Source organism: Dermacentor albipictus, chromosome 8 (genome assembly GCF_038994185.2).
Source record: "Dermacentor albipictus isolate Rhodes 1998 colony chromosome 8, USDA_Dalb.pri_finalv2, whole genome shotgun sequence".
Taxonomy (NCBI): domain Eukaryota; kingdom Metazoa; phylum Arthropoda; class Arachnida; order Ixodida; family Ixodidae; genus Dermacentor; species Dermacentor albipictus.
The window spans coordinates 49,436,287-49,454,237 of record NC_091828.1 but is presented as its reverse complement, the minus strand read 5'-3'; the positions used below and the strand labels follow the sequence as shown (position 1 = coordinate 49,454,237).

Genomic DNA, 17,951 nt, shown 5'->3' with positions numbered 1-17,951 from the left:
TCCGAAAGAGATAGAATCATCTTGGCAAAAGTGAGTAGTTCCTTGTGTGAACCACAGATGCCTGCCCAAAGGGTATCCAGCCGATCCGTGCTCCTGTTAAAATTTTTCAACGCTGCTTGCGCCGAGGCTAAGGAGCACACATGCTTGTAGGACCGCATTGCCCGATTAGCTTCTGCTCCGGTCATCCATTGGTGTTCCGTCACAACTTCGAGTGCATCAGTGAAACGCCTTTCCCCAAGCTCCGGAATCAGGGCGCATGCGGGAATCAGAGAGGACGATCCCCTCGTCAGCTTAAATTTCAACGGCGACCTTCCCGCGATTTTTTTGGCGCAGTTCTTTATGAAAGCGGTGCAGTCCCTTCTGAACTCAAAAATAGTACCATCTGAAAGTTTTGGGGCCTTTCGGAGCGCATTCTTCGTAGCAAAGCCAAGGTCGATCTTGGGCGTCGCAAGAACGTTCGCATGCTGGTCCATGTCAACCTTTATCAACTTCAACGGACTGTCCGCTGCCATCATCACTTCTTTCTTCACTATTCTACTCATGAGTGATCGCAGAAGATTTTCCAATGCTGTACCAAGAAATGGAAGCATAGGCGAATCCATCTGGAACTGAGCCAGGAACGGCTGCAATTCTTCCGCGATACAAAGCATAAAAGTTAGCTTTGCAGACAACAGATGATCTTGGATGGATGTTTCGACGACGCCGTAACTGGCGCTGGTCGGTCGCTTGTTCTCGTTTCGACACGACTCAACGTACACCTTTAAGTAAGGCAGGACCTCAAGAGCCCTCGAAATTACTCGAACATTTTCAAGCCATCGCACAGAGCAAAACTTCAAAGGGTAAATGTTGCTCCCGGTAATGCGTGCGTATTCAGCACGTCGGGCAGGTACGCATTTAAATAAATTGTACATAGCCCGGAGAAATTCCACAAGTTGCCATCCTGTTGCCGCGTGTCCGGTTTTGAACGCGCCGTTCACCACATGAAGGCCACAGCTTCCAACGTCGAGAATTTGGCGGCCGTCATTGGATTCACACAGTTCTTGTTTGATCTCACGGAGAAACTTCATGTTGACGTTTGGCCCGTCCATTGATATTTGAAGAATTTTCGAACGTGAGAGTCCATCAGTGGCACTTTTAAATGCGGACACCAATTCTTCAGCTCGCGTGCGCCCAAGAAAGCATGACGTCAGGTAGCGTGTTTTCACGCTTCCCTCTGCATCCGACCAAAAGCGAACCAACACGTCCATTTGCTCCTTCTGTGCAACTTTGTTTAACGATTCGTCAAACGCTAAGACGAGGTAGGAGGCTTGGTTCAATTCCGACACGAGGCTCTCTCTAAAGAAAGGTGCGAGGCCATAGACAATAGTATATCCCACCTTATCTTTGCCAAGCTGCACTTTCTTGGCAGTAGCTGATGATGGGAACATCAACGGGAACAGAGAAGCCGATGCCGCGGCAGCACGGAATGATGTGTGCGTCATGACAGCATTGAGACACCACATCACCTCAGCATTTATCACGTCTGTGTCACGTTGAAAAATATCCTTTGCCGCACGCTCGGGTTGGATGTCCGTAGCTGTGGTTGAAGAAGATGAAGGCGGCGCAGAACCTGACGCCACTGGCCCAGCTTTGGTCACAACAGCGCCCGATGGTTCACTTGCTGGCGGCGTAAGAAACGAAGCTACAGAAGGCGTCCTGGCTCCGTTTGCAGCAAGGCGGTGTTTCTTACTAACAGCGTGACTTGTGAGCGCTCTTCTTCCCAAGTTGCTCAGCGAAAGCTGCTTTCTGCATAGGGTACAGTACGCCGCGTTCGCGTTATTTTCAACGGGCCTAACCCAGGTGGCAAACTCACAATGTTTCGGATTCGTCCAGTCCTGGACGAAAGTACACTTGGACGCGCTCATACTTGACACCGAACAAAGCTTGCCTGCTGCACCACTGCTGTAACTAAACCAAGTCGGGCCAGAACGGGGTCACTAAAACTTAAAAAATGCGACACGATTCCATACTTTGTATCTCTGTCAGCGTCGGCAGCTCGCGGCAGCGTTATGGCAGGGCGCGAAGCTATAGTCGCCCTCTGCTTTGCCGCCTGCGTCCCGCGCGTCCCACCCCTCAAGGTAGAAATGGACGCTTCCATCGAAGCATTGCGCAGGAAAAGTTAGTTTTGGAAAGCGGAAGCGTAGCGACAACTTTCTGTAACTCTACAGGGAAAGCTACGGAGGCAAAGCGCGCGCAAGTGAGCCCTTCTGAAGAGTCCCGCGTTTTCATCCACGTTAGTTTAAGCTGGGGAAGAGAAAACACACATCTTATTAGAAACAGTTGAATAAAACAAAATACACCACTGAACGTAAAAGGTTACTTATTTTGCGGCTTTTCCCTTCCCTGTCTGGACAAAAGGGAACCGCCGCTCGTGGAAGCAGCGTCGATTTAGCGTCTTCTCCGAGCAACCGAAAGCACTGTCAAGCGCTGACGGACTAGTTGGTGCGGTAACACATGGGCAGAAGCTCCGCCCCCGTAGAAAGTTGTCCGCGAGTTTATAGTCTCGCTCGCAACGCTTTCTGCCGCCTCGCTGGAGCTTTCTCGGCTGGGAAACAACAAGTGGGGGGGGGGGGGGACGCCGGCGACCGTCGAAAAACTTGATTGCGAGCCTAACGAAGCCCGTTCTCTGCAGTACGTGGCGCCGGGAAATGTCCGCATAATTTCGAATCGCTTAGAAATTTGAAGCACTGCGCTTTTTGCCGCTTTCCTGGCACGTTCTCTAGAAAGTACAGTGCGGGAGCCCGGCGATGGCTGTGGAGAAAACGCGCTTCGTACGAATCGTATAAAGTGCGTCCTCTCTGTTACTCGAGCCAGCATTACTGCGACTTTTCCCTGAGAAAGGTACAAATTCCCTGAGTTTTCCCTGAGTTTTTCCAGACTATACAAATTCCCTGAGAATTCCCGGTTTTCCCGGTTGGTAGACACCCTGCTATCATTACGGAGCCTTTTAAACGGCTCGTTATTGATACAGTGGGACCTCCGCCGGTAACAGCCACGGGGTACAGACACATTTTGACTGTGATCTGCCCAGCGACAAAGTTCCCTGAAGCAGTGCCACTTAAAGAACTCAGCTCAGTTGAGATAGTCAATGCACTACTGTCCATATTTGCGCGAGTTGGTTTTCCTGCGGAAATCCAATCAGATCAGGGCACAGTGTTAACTAGCGCTTTGACGACAGCCTTTCTCGAAAGGTGCGGGGTAAGGCTGTTACACAGCTCAGTGCACCACCCCCAGTCGAATTCCGTTGAGAAGCTCCACTTCGTCATGAAGCGCGTGTTGAGAGCATTGTGGTTTGAACAGCAAACTGACTGGGAGCTGTTTCTGCCTGGGGTGAGGTTTGCATTGAGGACCGCGCCGCATGCGGCTACGGGGTTTTCGCCAGCTGAGCTAGTGTACGGTTGCTCGCTGCGATCTCCGCTTCGCATGCTGCGAAACGGATCACTGCCCTCTCCAATGGCTGCAGACCATCTCTTTCACAAATGGTCGCCTCCTGCACTGGAGCCTCGCTTTGCAACAATATTCCTTTGAGGTGCGTTACAAAAAGGGGAGTCTCAACGGTAACGCCGATGGCTTAAGTCGAAGCCCCTAACGTGGGAATCAGCCTCAAAATTGTTTGTTATTGATGTTTTTCTTCCTGAGGCAGGATTTTTAACATACTGCTTTTGTGTAGTGTTTCAAAGTGATGATGTGCTTTCTAGTGCAATTTTCCGATTTGTGGACGCGTTCTGAGTGCTGCGATAGACTACTGTAAGGAACTAGGCAGTAGTATAAAAGGGGAAAGAGCCTGGCATGGCTTAGTGAGGGTTGTGCCGTGCTTGCTGACTGAGCGGCTGAGTTTCGGCGCAGTTCTAACGCTTGCTGGGAAAGAGAACAAAAATGGCAGCTCTCCTGAAGTCACTTTGCAGTGTCCTGTGTGAACCTGAACGTGAGAACGAGGCCTTCTCGTTGCGCTGCGCTCAAGAAACGCCGAGGGACGACCGACTTCGGTTATGAGCATCATCGAGCGACATCCCTCCGGACAGCGGATGCAGTCCCCTGACCATCGGGATCTCCCTCCCCCGGCGGGGCGGTCTGTTACGTTTCGCCGACGCGCGATATGGCCGGCGCGGATGCAACGGACGTCGGGGCTTCGTTCAAAGCGGCGGACATTTTGGCCCGTTCGGGGCAGCCGCGACGCATCCCCGCCGAGCGCGTCCCGGCATGTTCAGTGCCACGTGTCATTGTGTGTGCGTGTGTGTGTGTGTGCCCACGCTTGTCAAAGCGCGGCAGCCGGGGAGAGGAGCTCCCCCAGTGTGAAGCGAGGAGGTCTGACCGGCGCCGGCCCGGCTGATGCGTCACCTCCTTGTCCCAACGTGTCTCTCAGTCCGTCCGTAGCTCGCTGTCACGTGGTGTCATCTCGTGACCTTCCTTCTTGCCCGCGACGCCAAGAGTATAAGAGCAGCTGCCCCCGGACGCCAGGAGAGAGGCTCCGATTTCTTCTGTTGAGTAACGTGCTCTCCCGTCTCTCTACTTCGGTCGACCTGACCGCCCGCTCTTTGCGATGCTAGAATAAACAAGTTGTTCTGTTAGCAGTCGCCTCATGCTTTGCTGGGACCTTCGGATGCTTCCAGTGTGCCCCAGGCCGCCAGGCCAACGCTACCCTTGGGGTTTGCGACCCATTTGCAACAACGGACGCCAACGGTCCGGTTGCAACAACGGGTGTCAGCACTGAGGTTCCAACAGCTGGTGGCAGCGCTGAGATTCAAACAGCCGGTGCCATCGGTGCGGATCAAACAAGTGGCACTACATCGTCCTTCCGTCAGAAAAAGTGCATATGACGAACTCGACGGCTCCGACGAACCCATAGAGTATGGAGGGGACTCCGCTTCCTTCTATAATGATTATGATAACGTGCTGTTGGTTCTGATTTCGATCTTTCTAGCAATGGAAGGAATGATTCGCTCTTTGTACACTTTGGTGCAGGCTCAGCGATTTTTTTTGCTACAATGCCGTTTTGGCACAGGATGGCACAACGGCTTGCACTCAGCGCTGTTTGGTGCTATTGGTGTTCCACCACGTGTTAAGCTGGAAATATCAAACAGGACACTACACAGCGTCTGAAACGGATTACCATTTTACATTGGTCATAAGAGGGAGCAGCGCAGAGTTTTTTTATGCGCCAGTGTGATTGCTCACGGCAGCCTGAAAAGCAATGCTGTCCTGTTGCCCATGCATCCCGCACACGGTGGGGTGGAAGACATTCAAAATAGAGAACAGTCCAAGGATAGAACCATAATACGATCCGGGCTCAATTGGGGGAGCTTCATTTGGTATACCGCAAAGTTATAACACAGCTGCTGGTCTGGTCTTCGCCATACCACTTTGATGGTGTGTAGAAACTGTGCATAAGGACCAAGCCTCGTTTTCAAAAAGTCAAGGAACACTTGCAGCATAGGGTGGGCGTAGATTTCTTATATTTCGCTGAAATATAGCAGGATTCAGTGCAATCAGTGGGGCAGTAGCATCACTGTGTGAATACCGAAGTTCAGTAGTTTTCCGTTTTTTTAGCCATTGTTTCGGCCTCTGTAATGCTCGTATTATGGATGGATGGATGAAAAACTTTTTTAGGGTCCTTTAGGGCGCGCCCTAGCGCGCAGCGGGCCCGCTGGACAGCCCATAACTGTTCTTCGAGGTTGGGGCTGTGTAGGACAGCATCGCAGCGTGAAGAAGTGTTACTTTCATCGCCACGTAACGCGGGGCATCGCCAGAGCATGTGAGCTAAGTTCGCTAAGTCATTGCATAGTGCACATGCCTTTGTCGTCTGAATTTCGGGGTACATCTTGTGAAGAAGTAGGGGGTTTGGGTATGCCCTCTTCAGTAGGAGCCTTAAGGGCAAGATATAGTCCGGCGTAACGCGCGCGCGCGGCCACGCGCGGCGCGGTTAAGCGACGTCGGTGAAAAGCGCGCACTCTACAGTCCGGCGTCCCGGCGTAGCCGGCGTGCTTAGGCGCGCTTGGCGAGCACAACGCCGGCGGCGCGGACATAGAACGTGTTCTATTTCACGCGGCTGCCGCTAGACCAGAATGCACTGCGCGCTGCAGCGACAGCGAGCAGAAGGCAGAATGGCGGCCTGCGGTGCGCGTATTGATAGTGCGGCTGTGGTTTTTTGAACATCCGTGTGGGATGACAGCGCGAGTGAGGACGCCTGCTTGAAGCGATTTGCAACCTTCCATGTGTATACGATGTGAAACGCATGGACCACCGCGACACAGAGCGCAAGAACAACGCGTGGGAAGCTATACGAAAGCAGTGTGGTCTCGCCACAGGTAAGCTGCATTTCGCAGCTCCTGTACTAGCTGGTGGTAGTCGCCGAGTTGAGGGCGCTTGTCGAATAGCTTTCGCATGTACATACATGGTCCGCTTCCGTTTTTGACGTAGCCGAAGTACTAATAATATGAGTGCGATGTTCTGGCTGTCAGGCACGGCGGCCGCATTTCGATGGGGGCGAAATGCGAAAAACACCTGTGTGCTTAGATTTAGGTACACTTTAAAGAAGCCCACGTCAGAAAGAAAGTGGTTTTCGCACGTAAAACCTTATGTTTTTTTTTCTGGCTGTCAGGACGAGTTAACGCCATCCCGCAAAAGTTTTCATTTTAGTGCACAAACAGCGCGCGGAACGAGAAGCGCGCGCGCTACCCGAAAGGCGAGGGTATATGCAAGACGCGCATGCGCCATGTAAACAGCTGTTCGCCGCGGCGGTGAAGTTGCGCTCCCGGACGCACAGATGGCGCCAGCCTCGAGCTGCACGCGCACGCCGAACTCTAGAGGAAGCAAATTTCTTGCACCCCTGGCGTCGCTAGCGCAGCGTATCCGACTTCGCCTGCCGCGGCCTGGCGCGCTGAGAACGCCGGACTATATCTTGGCCTTCAGTGTCATGCCTGAGGTCTATTGAGTTTGCAATATGGGAGGGGGTAGATCTTCCGAGCCAAGTAAAAGTGCTTAGTAATTTCGGTGTACGAGGAAGGAGAGTCCCGATTGTCAGTACCCCCGGCGTCACGCTGCCCGGTAGGTACGCGGTTGATGATCCCTCGCGCAGCTCCGTGTGCAGACTCATTGAGGTTGGGCAGGGCACCCTCGATCTGTCCCATGTGGGCTGGAAGCCAGATTATGATGTGATAATTATTAAGCTGAAAACACACTCTAAGTGTATAAAAAAAGTTAAGTCAGCGTGGACAACATGATTGACGCAGAAAAATCAGCGTTCATGGATCCATCTTTAGTCTTTCGCACCGCTGAATGCCACCATGGTGGTATCGTTCGAAAGATCAATGTTCCACCTTTTCATTCCCACACAAGAGCAAGTGCAAGAACAAAAAGAAAATCAGGCGCTGCTCTGACAAATTTTTCATTGCAAGCGGCCTTGCTAATGGCTCATCACGCCAGCAAGCTGACAGAGGCCTCATGATTGGCTGTTGCTACGGCAAGAGTGAAACTACGCTCCAGTTGGCATTGACAGGCCTGCTTCCAAGTTGGCCCACCATTTCTTCTTTGATCACACCATGATGTTACAAGCAGCATTTGTTTAACGCTTGTTTTGAGAAGTTCGAAACCGGACTCACTTACGGAAAGCAAAGCACGATCATTATCTGATTGTACGCAGAGAAAGAGAAAGCGTTTGTCGCAACTATCAGAAGAGCCATTCATCAGATCATGCTGGACAGCAAAAGTCTTAGAAGCATCATGCAATTCCATATCACGTTAGCAGTTTAGCTCTAGCATCAGGCACGTACCCAGGTTTTTTTTTTCGGGGGGGGGGGGCACCACCTCCATCATCATCATCATCATCATCATCATCATCATCATCCTGTTTTATGTCCACTGCAGGACGAAGGCCTCTCCATGCGATTTCCAATTACCCCCGTCCTGCGCGAACCGATTCCAACTAGCGCCCACGAATTTCCTAATTTCATCGCTCCACCTAATGTTTTGTCGTCCTCGATTGCGTTTCCCTTCTCTTGGTACCCATTCTGTAACCCTAATGGTCCAACGGTTATCCAACCAGCGAATTACATGACCTGCCCAGCTACATTTTTTCCTCTTGATATCAATTAGAAAATCGTCTATACCCGTTCGCTCACTGATCCAAACCGCTCTCTTTTTCTCTCTTAACGTTATGCCTAGGAATCTTCGTTCGATCGCTCTTTGCGCGGTCCTCAACTTGCTCTCAAGTCTCTGCCCCATATGTCAGCACTGACAAAATGCACTGATTGCACACCTTACTTTTCAATAATAATGGTAAGCTTCCAGTCAGGAGCTGGCAATGTCTGCCCTATGCGATCCAACCTATTTTTATTCTTCTGTCAATTTCCGTCTCATGATCAGGGTTCCCTGTGATTAATTGACCTAGGTAAACGTATTCCTTCACAGTCTCTATGGCCGACTGGCGATCCTGATCTCTTGTTTCTTTGCCCGGCTCTTTATCATTATCTTCATCTTCTGCATATTAATATTCAACCCCACTCTTACACTCTCTCTGTTAGGTCTCCAATCATTTGTTGTAACTCGTCTGCATTCTTGTTGAATAGAACAATGCCATCGGCAAACCGAAGGTTGATGAGATATCTGCCGTCGATCTTTACTCCTAAGCCTTTCCAGTTTAATAGCTTGAATTCTTCTAAGCACGCAGTGAATAGCTTTGGAGAAATTGTGTCTCCCTGTCTGACCCCTTTCTCTATAGGTATCTCCCTGCTTTTCTTGTGTAGAATTAAGGTAGCTGTAGAACCTCTGTAGATATTCTTACGCGAAGGACGAGTCAGTAAGACGAGAAACTATTTACAGAATATATTTACAACAACGGTCGCAGCGCTGACCGGTTAGATTCAAAGCGCGAGCCCAGTTCGTTCTTCCTCCTCTTTTCTGGAGTGATGGCGCCTAAGCGCCTCGTTTAAACAAACAAATACCACACGCATGTAGCAATATTTTCCAAGCTTTTTACGTAAGCGTTGTGTACTCCTTGATTACGTAGTGCCTCTATGATTGCTGGTATCTCTACTGAATCAAATGCCTTTTCGCAATCTATATAAGCCACATAGAGAGGCTTATTGTACTCTGCAGATTTCGCGATAACCTGATTGATGACATGGATGTGATCCATTGTAATGTATCTCTTCCTGAAGCCAGCCTGTTCCCTTGGTTGTCAAAACCTAGTGTTGCCCTTATTCTATTGGATACTGTTTTGGTGAATATTTTATAAAATACTGCGAGCAAGCTAATGGTCCCATAATTTTTAAGTTCTTTAAGGTCTCCTCTTTTGTGGATGAGTATAATGTCTGCATTCTTCCAGTTTCCTGGGACCTTTGCAGTCGATAGACACTTCGTATAAAGAGCCGCCAGTTTTCTGAGCATTATGTCTCCTTCATCTTTGATTAAACGGACTGTTATTCCACCTTCTCCTCCCGCTCTTCATCGTTTCATGTCTTGCAGCGCCCTTCTGACCTCATCGCTAGTTATAGGAGAGTTTCTGTATCCTGTTCACTACTGTTTCTAAGTGAAGTATCGTGACTCCTCTGGGTACTGTATACAGGTCCACTTAGAATTTTTCCCCTGCTTTTACTATATCTTCGAGATTGCTGATGATATTATCCTTCTTATCTTTTAGTGCATACATCATGGTTTGTCCTGTGCCAGGTTTCTTTTCTACTCATTTCAGGCTGCGTTCATTTCTTACGGCTTCTTCAGTCTTTCTCATGTTATAGTTTCGAATATCAGTTATTTTCGCCTTGTTGATCAGTTTTGACAGTTCCGCGAATAGCGTAACGCTGTGCGGCCGCCAGTCCCATACAACCGCGTAGAGCGCAGGACTCTGCGATTCTAGACGTACTGCGCTCACCGCGAAAGGTTAGAAAAACACCCACATAAGCACAGCAGAGAAGTGGCTACGTGAGGCGGTTCCACCGATAACTGTAGAAGCGTCATTCAAAACAAGTAATTGTTCTCCACTTCCGGCGGCGTTTTCCCTACTTCCTTTTTAAATAAAAAAATGTTGATCCATAAATATTCTCATAAACAACGGTTAACTTTTTTATTATTCGCTTTTGCTTGCAGTTTGGTTGTTGCCTTGGCTTTCTCCCTTAGTAGATCGCTTAATTTCTACACTGCTTGCGATTTTTGTTTCCAGTTGCCAATTTTGCACGAAAAGTGCTATACAATTAGGGAAAAACAGATGAGGTAACGGGCGACAGCCATCTTGCTTATGGGTTTAAGGGTTATTGCAGGGTTTCATGATGGTCGCTCTTTCACATTATTTTATTTCCCACATTATCTAACCCATATCACGTGTATATGATTCTGGGCATCTGCCAGCGTCGCGGCGAGCCGTAACTCAAGGAAACAATGAAGCAAAGGGATAAGTTAAACGGAATTGGCGTTTTCTCCGGCCGCAACTCGTTCCATGAGAGTACAGACCAGCTGAGTAACAGCCGCATCCCTCTCCTGGTCCCAGGATCAGCTAGACAAAGAAGGTTGAACTAACAAAAGCAACAGCTATGCGCGTGACGGTTGAATAGATGGTGACAACTGAATGCATCTCAAGTTAATCGCGCCGGTGCAGAATCTATGAGAAAACTGTCCTTCACATTACAAGAGATGCCGATAACTACCACCATCTAAAAGGAGTGAAAAAGGCAGCATAATGCTGACCGATGAACAGCTGCCAAGTCTCCACATTAATCTGGCGGCGCTTTAGGAATGTGTGAGGAGTGGTGGCGTGTTTGGGGAGGGGGGGGGGGGGGGTATGCCACTTGATTTCGGGGGGGGCCCGGGCCCCCCCGGCCCCCCCCCCCCCCTGGATACGTGCCTGTCTAGCATAACAAACTGCCCCATGTCATAGAGTCATGGAATACATAATAATGCTGACATAGCACACGTGCCGCTTTACTTAGCAAACCATACAGGACCATAAACGGTGCACTGGCGCTTACCCTTGCAAGTCTCTGAAGAGTCAGATTCTTGCAGTATAACCCTGTTTAGTGACTTGATGCACCTATAACGTCACCATTGGTGGATACAGCGCATTTGCAGCATCTAGAAATGTAAAATGCAGCACAGCGTCTGCTACATGCAATTTGTGTTGACCACAACATGGATCTCGTGCGCATATTCTCGTGCGGTATTGTGAGCTTTGCTGTGCGATTCATTTTCGCATATTGAAAACGAATGCTGCTTCATACAAGCAGGAAATTTAACCACCTTTATCAAAAAGCATCTAATTGAGGTTCCTTACGAGTGAATGAACTGATTTAAATACATTTGGTTTCTTTCCGTTCAGGAAAAGGTGAGCTTTATTCTAAAGCTTTTCTTTTCGTCAGACACAACAGCTAAAAGTCCCAACACTTACAAAGTTTGAGTTAGACTTTCTCAGCATTTGTGTGTGTGTGTGTGAGGTGCCTCTGCATTGCAGAAATCTTAAGAATGTCTCCATGAACGGATTTAAGCGAACTTGGTATCGTTTTTTTTTTTCAGTTAGAACCAAACTACAGGCTAAAGATTTCTTACTTTGATGACCTTGGCACATTATTAATCAGGTGATATGTAATCTAATTAGAGTAAGGAAACTTATCTGCAATGTCGAAAAGTTTTTTATGAATAGTAAAACTGCACCAATGTTTTATCAGCTTTAATTTCTGCGGTCGGCCTTTGAGGATAACCATATATTTCTGATCATTAGTTTTTCGAATAATAATTTACTATAACCTGAGAGAAGTTACCGAATTGCAATTTGGCATTTCGTCACATCTACTTATTTATATAGATTACATACTTGAAATCTGTTTGCACACTTTAAATCTCCATTCAGCGATGTGCCTGCTTACTAAATTTCATCCAAAATAAGTTGATAAATAAAATGCGAAGCTTTCCAAGGACCCTCGTCGCTATTTAACAGCAATCGAATAACCAGAAGTCTAATGGCTGGAAAACTGAGAAGGCGGCTGCAGTCCATAAATCAGCTGATGTGCACTGTCCTGAGGACCACCACCCTATCTCATCTATCATTCCATGGAAACTTTTAAAACACCGTATATATTCTCACCTCATCAATTTTCTGGAAAGTAACTCATTCTTTTATTCACGTCAGCAGGATCTTGAAAGAATATTTTATGTGATACCCAAGTTCTTTGTTTCATTAATGATTGGTTCGTCACTTCAGATCAAGGATTTGATGTTGACTTCTTTCACATTTTCCCAAAGCTCTTTGCTCTGTAGTCGTATTTTACGTGTTTTACTCCGGCGTAGCAAGCGGATAATCAAACTTAACACTGAGAAGCGTAAATCTATGCGCATATTACATACCGTAAACAATGGCAATCAATATATACTATTGAATGACACTTTGCTATCATAAGTTATCTCCTGACCTTCCCATAATTAATGATATGTCGGGGAAAATGCATCTTTATTTCTGATGGTAATCGCATATTCAAATATCTAGGTTGTAATTTTTCCTCCTCTTCAGCAAACGCCGACATTCTATAAAAACCTAGTTCTCTCAAAACTAAACACACATCTGCTATTTGGGATAAAAATTAGATTTAGCTAAACCTTGCACTTGCCCAGGAAATCGACATTTACTGCATTTCCCTCAAAGCCACTGAAGGCCTCGTCCTCTGACGCACTGTAAAAAAATGCAGCTACATCAGCCTGTAGCATTGTTGGGTTACATTCATCAGCTTCCAAATAACCTTGAGGCGAATTTTTTAGCACTTTGAAACCCGTCACTGGCACAGCCTAGGCAGCATGGTGTGCTGAAGATCTACAGGGGCGACCACTGCTAGCGGGAACACTGGAGCTCGTGGAAGCCCTCCGCGGAGTGCCACCAACTGCGCCTCATGAAGTCGTGGCAGACAACTCGCCGGGCCTTCCGCAAATGGCTTTCATTATGCGTGCGCCGCAACGTTCATGAGGCACCGGTAACGAGGCTTTTCGCATAGCCATGCCTCCCGTATTCCCACAAGCATTGGTCGCTACTTTACATACACAATGATCACATCATGCCTGCTTGAAAACATGCAAAAAAGGTCTAATGGCGACTGGAAGCTGAAGGTACTGAGACTATTGCTGAACTGCCGAGACTTCCCACATGGGCAACTGATGATGATGATAGCCAAGTGCTGCTTGCTTCGTTGGAAGGCGCCAATGCAAAGATCGTACATGCTCACTATATAGGACGGGTTTGTTGCTGGATCCAACCTCCCTAGCTCTTCGAAACATCTACTGTCTACGAATATTACAGCAAAGGTAGTGCTGATTAACGATTATTTTCTCTACAGCAGTGGTTTCATAAGGGTTCGCAAAAGCGTTTTCAGGGTCCACAGAGCCCTTGCGCATAAGTTGAATCCAAGAGTACAGTGTGCAGTGCATCACAACTTCTGCAGGGCTATGCAAGGCGGTGCTTGCCAACTATGGTAATTAATCAATGAGGCCATACCATCACTGCTACTACATATATGGTGTTTGGCACATGCCAGGAAGCCTTTCTCTGAGCAGGGTTGACAAAGTCCATGTTCACAATCTGGTCACACTAGCATATAGCGTGACACCGGCTAGTTACGAGGGTACAAAAGTTCAACGGTAGAAAGTTCGGCTCTATGATAACAAGCATCAAGGTAAGCTGTAATGCATTTTGTGTGGAGAAATTCTAGCATAAAGCTTCCGTTGATTTAACCAAGCTAGCCTGCCACCGGACACAGCACCCAGCCTATGGAAAATCAAACATAACACTGAGAAGTGTAAATCTAAAAGGACTTTGACTTCTTTAAGGCTGCAGAAAAAAAAATGCCTTGAAAATGTAAAATTTTGAGAAGTCAACTATATCACTGTGCATCCCCGCACCATAATTTCCCAATTAGTTTTGTTTTTGAGCGATATGAATTTTCGCATCATCCCAAGACTCATACAGATTCTGCTGTAAATGTTCGCACTCTTGAAATGTATTGAAGCTTTGTTAGATTTCATTTTTCCACTTGTTTACAGTTACCGACCAACTTGAGATTGCCTCCAGAAAATCGGGCATACCGGGCATTTACCCAGCGAATTAAACTCGTGAATATGTTTCTGTGACGTGCTATGTTGTTGCACCAATAAATTAGCTTGCACATTGACAGGGTGTCATTCTCATTGTAAATGGCCTGAAGCACCATGCAAGCTTGCGTCAGTTCAGAGCTAGTTGGCAACAATCATTGGCTCCTCCCCAATGCGGGAGTACAACTCATCTTCTTACAGCACCTGACAAACTATTTTGTCGTTAGCAAGTACAGCACAAAACTAGATCTCGTTTGCAGCATTGGAGAACTGCTCCAGGCTCATTTCCATAAGCAAATGCCCGATGAGGTCAGTAGGTGAAGTCTACAGATCAGGTTGCTAGAGCTGCAATCATTGCATGACGATGGCATTTCACGCTGGATCGTGAAGCCTGCGTGGCTTCAGACTGTTCTTAGTCAAGGCCTCCATGCAGCCAAAGGCACGCTGACTGCAGAGATAAAGTCAACATTGTAGCATTTGTCACTGCACAAACATACCCCCACGAGATAAAGCACACGTGACGAATGGAGGTACTCGAGTCCAGATAATCCCTTGGTCCATTGGCTGCAGGAGTAATGTTGCGTTTGGCGGCAAGAATTCCACTTGTGTAGTTTGGAGGCCGTTGACATGGCTACGTGCAACGCAGTTGCCCATTGTTATTAAAACCTTGTGTCCTTGACACTACAACTTCCTCACCAGCTTCTGAATGCGCTTTTTGAATAGATGTTACATTATCCACACTTTCTTGTTGGCTTCATACAGCATTTGAACACGCACTCTCCAAAAACACCTCGACCTCGTTGACTTACCGATAACAAGCATCGGAACCTTTTCGATTCCCAGAATATTGCTGCCAAGGTGAAAGGTCAGCTGTTCCTTGTGCTTGTTTGCCACGGTGGCAAGGGTCCCCAGCGAACGCAAGGGGTTCTTCAGGTTCAGGTAGCAAATGTAAAACAAGCCAGACCCCTTCGGAGTATCCCGGGGGGGGGGGGGGGGGTGGCTTGGCCTCCCCACCCACCCACGATGCCGAAGCCTCCCCCCATACCCCTCCCACACCTAAAGTATCACTACTAGAGCTTTTTCACCCCCATCTTTTAATGTTTCTTTTGACTTTTTTCGACCTTTTCATTTAAAATTTTATTGTGGCTAATCGCTTCCTGAATCTTTGTTGGCGCGGACGTGGACAGATTTTAATTCATGCTTTCACTTTATTTCTGCAAATCCTGACCAAGGGCAAGCACGTGAGAAGCACCAGCGGCAGCTGCCTCATGCATATTTTCGAATTTCAAAATTGTTTTACATTTACACTGTAAACACTATGCATTCGTAATATACTTAAATATATACACAGGACAAATTTCATACCTTTTATAGAGAAGGAGGTAGCGAATTAACAATTATTTCTAAAGGTATGGATGGCCTATGCCTCGAGAATGAATATGTTGCTTTATGTTCACCCTGCCTCAAATTGCTTTGCATGCTTTTTTTACTCTAAAAGAAAACTTATACACTTCAGCGACCCCTCAGCAGAGTCTCTTATCAACGGCGTGTGAAATGCACGTGAATTATGTGTTTCAGTACTGCTTCTTTCCAGTAAGCAATGCTACAGACTCAAGAAAAAAAATTCCAATTTATCACATTTATTAGGGATGGAGACATCGTCATTTGCATGCAAAGGTCATAAATATATAGAGGGTGTCCCAATGAACTATCAATCACCAAGATTTAAAAAGCAGCAATGCGTTACTCGAAGAAGAGGTAGTGCATATTGTTTCCAGTACAGTGGAGTGGCTGCAAGTAATTTTTTTGTTACTGAGATTTCATTAGGTCACTGTAATGAATTATCTAACTCGAGATGTACTACCCTAAATATCACTGTCAATGTGGCATTTGTAGGCACAGCCAAGGGACATATAGCTACCGTATTGTCAGCGACATACTAATTGCACACTAATTTTTAAGAATTGATAAATACACATTGCGAAATATGGAGAATACCACCCGATTGCACCCCCACCCGCATCATAAAGCAGCGCCTTCCAACGTGCGTCTTTTCGTGCGCAATAGATTGGAAGGCATGGGAATGTAAATTGGCCGGCTACCGCACCTAACTAGTTCTCCACTCAATTTCTTTCTTTGGGGTTATGTGAAAGACCACGCTTATATAATCGAGACAGACATCAGATTAGCTGAAGACAAGGATAATGGATGCCTGCCGTAGAATTCTTGTGTCGGCCATCCTGTGACATCCTCTATAGGCAGCAGCTAGTGTTCAACTGGGCTTACGAATTTATACATAATAAAGGCACAATGAAACTGGTGTTTTTATACATTTTTTGCAGGAATCCCGATCGCAAATTTGGCTCATTTAGGAGTGGAATATTTTTTTTCTTGAATGCACTGGTTTTGCCTTTTCTCTACACGTAGGTTGCTTCTCGGTCTGTTTCGCTTTTATTTTTTCTCACGAACATGTTTTTGCAGCATGCATACACTTTCATTAAAAATAAAACCGTTACTTTAATTGGCTTTGGTCCGAAGCAAGTTTCTGGTGCGAAATATATAGCTGCACGCGCACTCTTTCGATGTGGTGCGAGGAGAGCCGGCGATTTTGAAACATTCTATGGCCATTCCATAGCTTTTCACGTTTTGCGTGTGGTAAGAGCACTACTTTGCACGTGTTATCACGGGGCTTTTGTTATCAATGTGATCAGTCGGCCTTGACAGACGGATAATAAGTGTGCCATAGAAATGAGAGGAAGGAATAGCTGCAAAATGAGAAACCTGCTTTTCGTGCTGCTTCCGTACGATTGTCAAGGTGATGTGCTCTCTTCAGGTTTGCGACAGGCATGCAGCTGTTTTCGATCAGCTTATTTGAGGGTGCTGCTTTACAGTGTGGATGAGAGCGCAGTCACATGCAATTTTTCATATTTCGTGAGGTTTCTTTGCCAGGTGGAGAAAATTGAATAGAGCTTCAAACATACGAAATTTTGGTAATTCTTGTACAATGACTCTATGGAGTGCGTGCCGGTACCACGGCAGAGTCCAAATATTCGGGAAAGCACAAAAAATCAGGTCTCTGAAAGATCGGTCGGCGAACATATCATTATGCTGCGAAAAAGAATATGTTTGAATTTCACTTAGTGCCAGCAAACATCTTGTAAACCATTTTGTAATTCTTATGCTGCAACCGCATGCACCTGAATTACCAAGGAATGATTGGGACTTGGTCAGGTGTCAGAAGATACCTTTGGCACATTCCTTTTGTGCTTGCCAAGTGTACTGGCCGAGTGAATGTGGAGGTAATCCTTAGAGTGGAACTTGCCAGAAAGAAAGATATTGTCTCACGCGTTTACCAATTATATGTCGATACATTGAATCCGACTATACATCTAAACTAGTGGTGTGAAAAATTAATTTTTAAAATTAAATGGAACGCAGATCCAATGGTGTCGGAAGCGAAACAAGTCAAATGTAGAATATGTTTCAAATAGTTTTCAAAAAATGAACAGCTATTATCAAAATATGTATAAAACAATGTGCACATCCGGCTGTTGATACGATTGGCAAGTGGGATTTTATGAAGCACTGTTTTAAAAGCACAATTAGAGCATACCGAACAAATCAGGAATTTGCTCACACATAGCAAGAGCAAACAATCCCTGTATAGCCAGGAAAGTGTAGCTTGCTTAGCAATGTATACACCCTCTATTAATCACGTGATCATATTTTAAGCCTACGTATGCTATGGCCACAGGTGCGAACGGAGTTACACACATAATGCCTAAATTGTTTAAAGGCTACTGCAAAATATGTGTTTACAAAGTACACATTCAAAGCATCAAATATCCACACTGACT

General features: G+C 46.8%; 2 protein-coding genes across 8 annotated transcripts in view; both read right to left on the bottom strand.

Annotated features, from left to right (window-relative positions):
• LOC139048756 (zinc finger protein 271-like) overlaps nucleotides 1-17,951 on the bottom strand; it is a 344,730-nt gene that overhangs the window by 130,599 nt on the left and 196,180 nt on the right. The window lies entirely within an intron of this gene.
• LOC139048676 (zinc finger protein 84-like) overlaps nucleotides 1-17,951 on the bottom strand; it is a 75,376-nt gene that overhangs the window by 56,006 nt on the left and 1,419 nt on the right. Inside the window, exons 2-3 of the mRNA XM_070523167.1 lie at nucleotides 14,592-14,658; nucleotides 8,444-8,491 (exon numbers count right to left, since the gene is read on the bottom strand). Of these exons, the coding sequence (XP_070379268.1) occupies nucleotides 8,444-8,491; nucleotides 14,592-14,658 (115 nt within the window). The remainder of the gene's footprint in view (nucleotides 1-8,443; nucleotides 8,492-14,591; nucleotides 14,659-17,951) is intronic.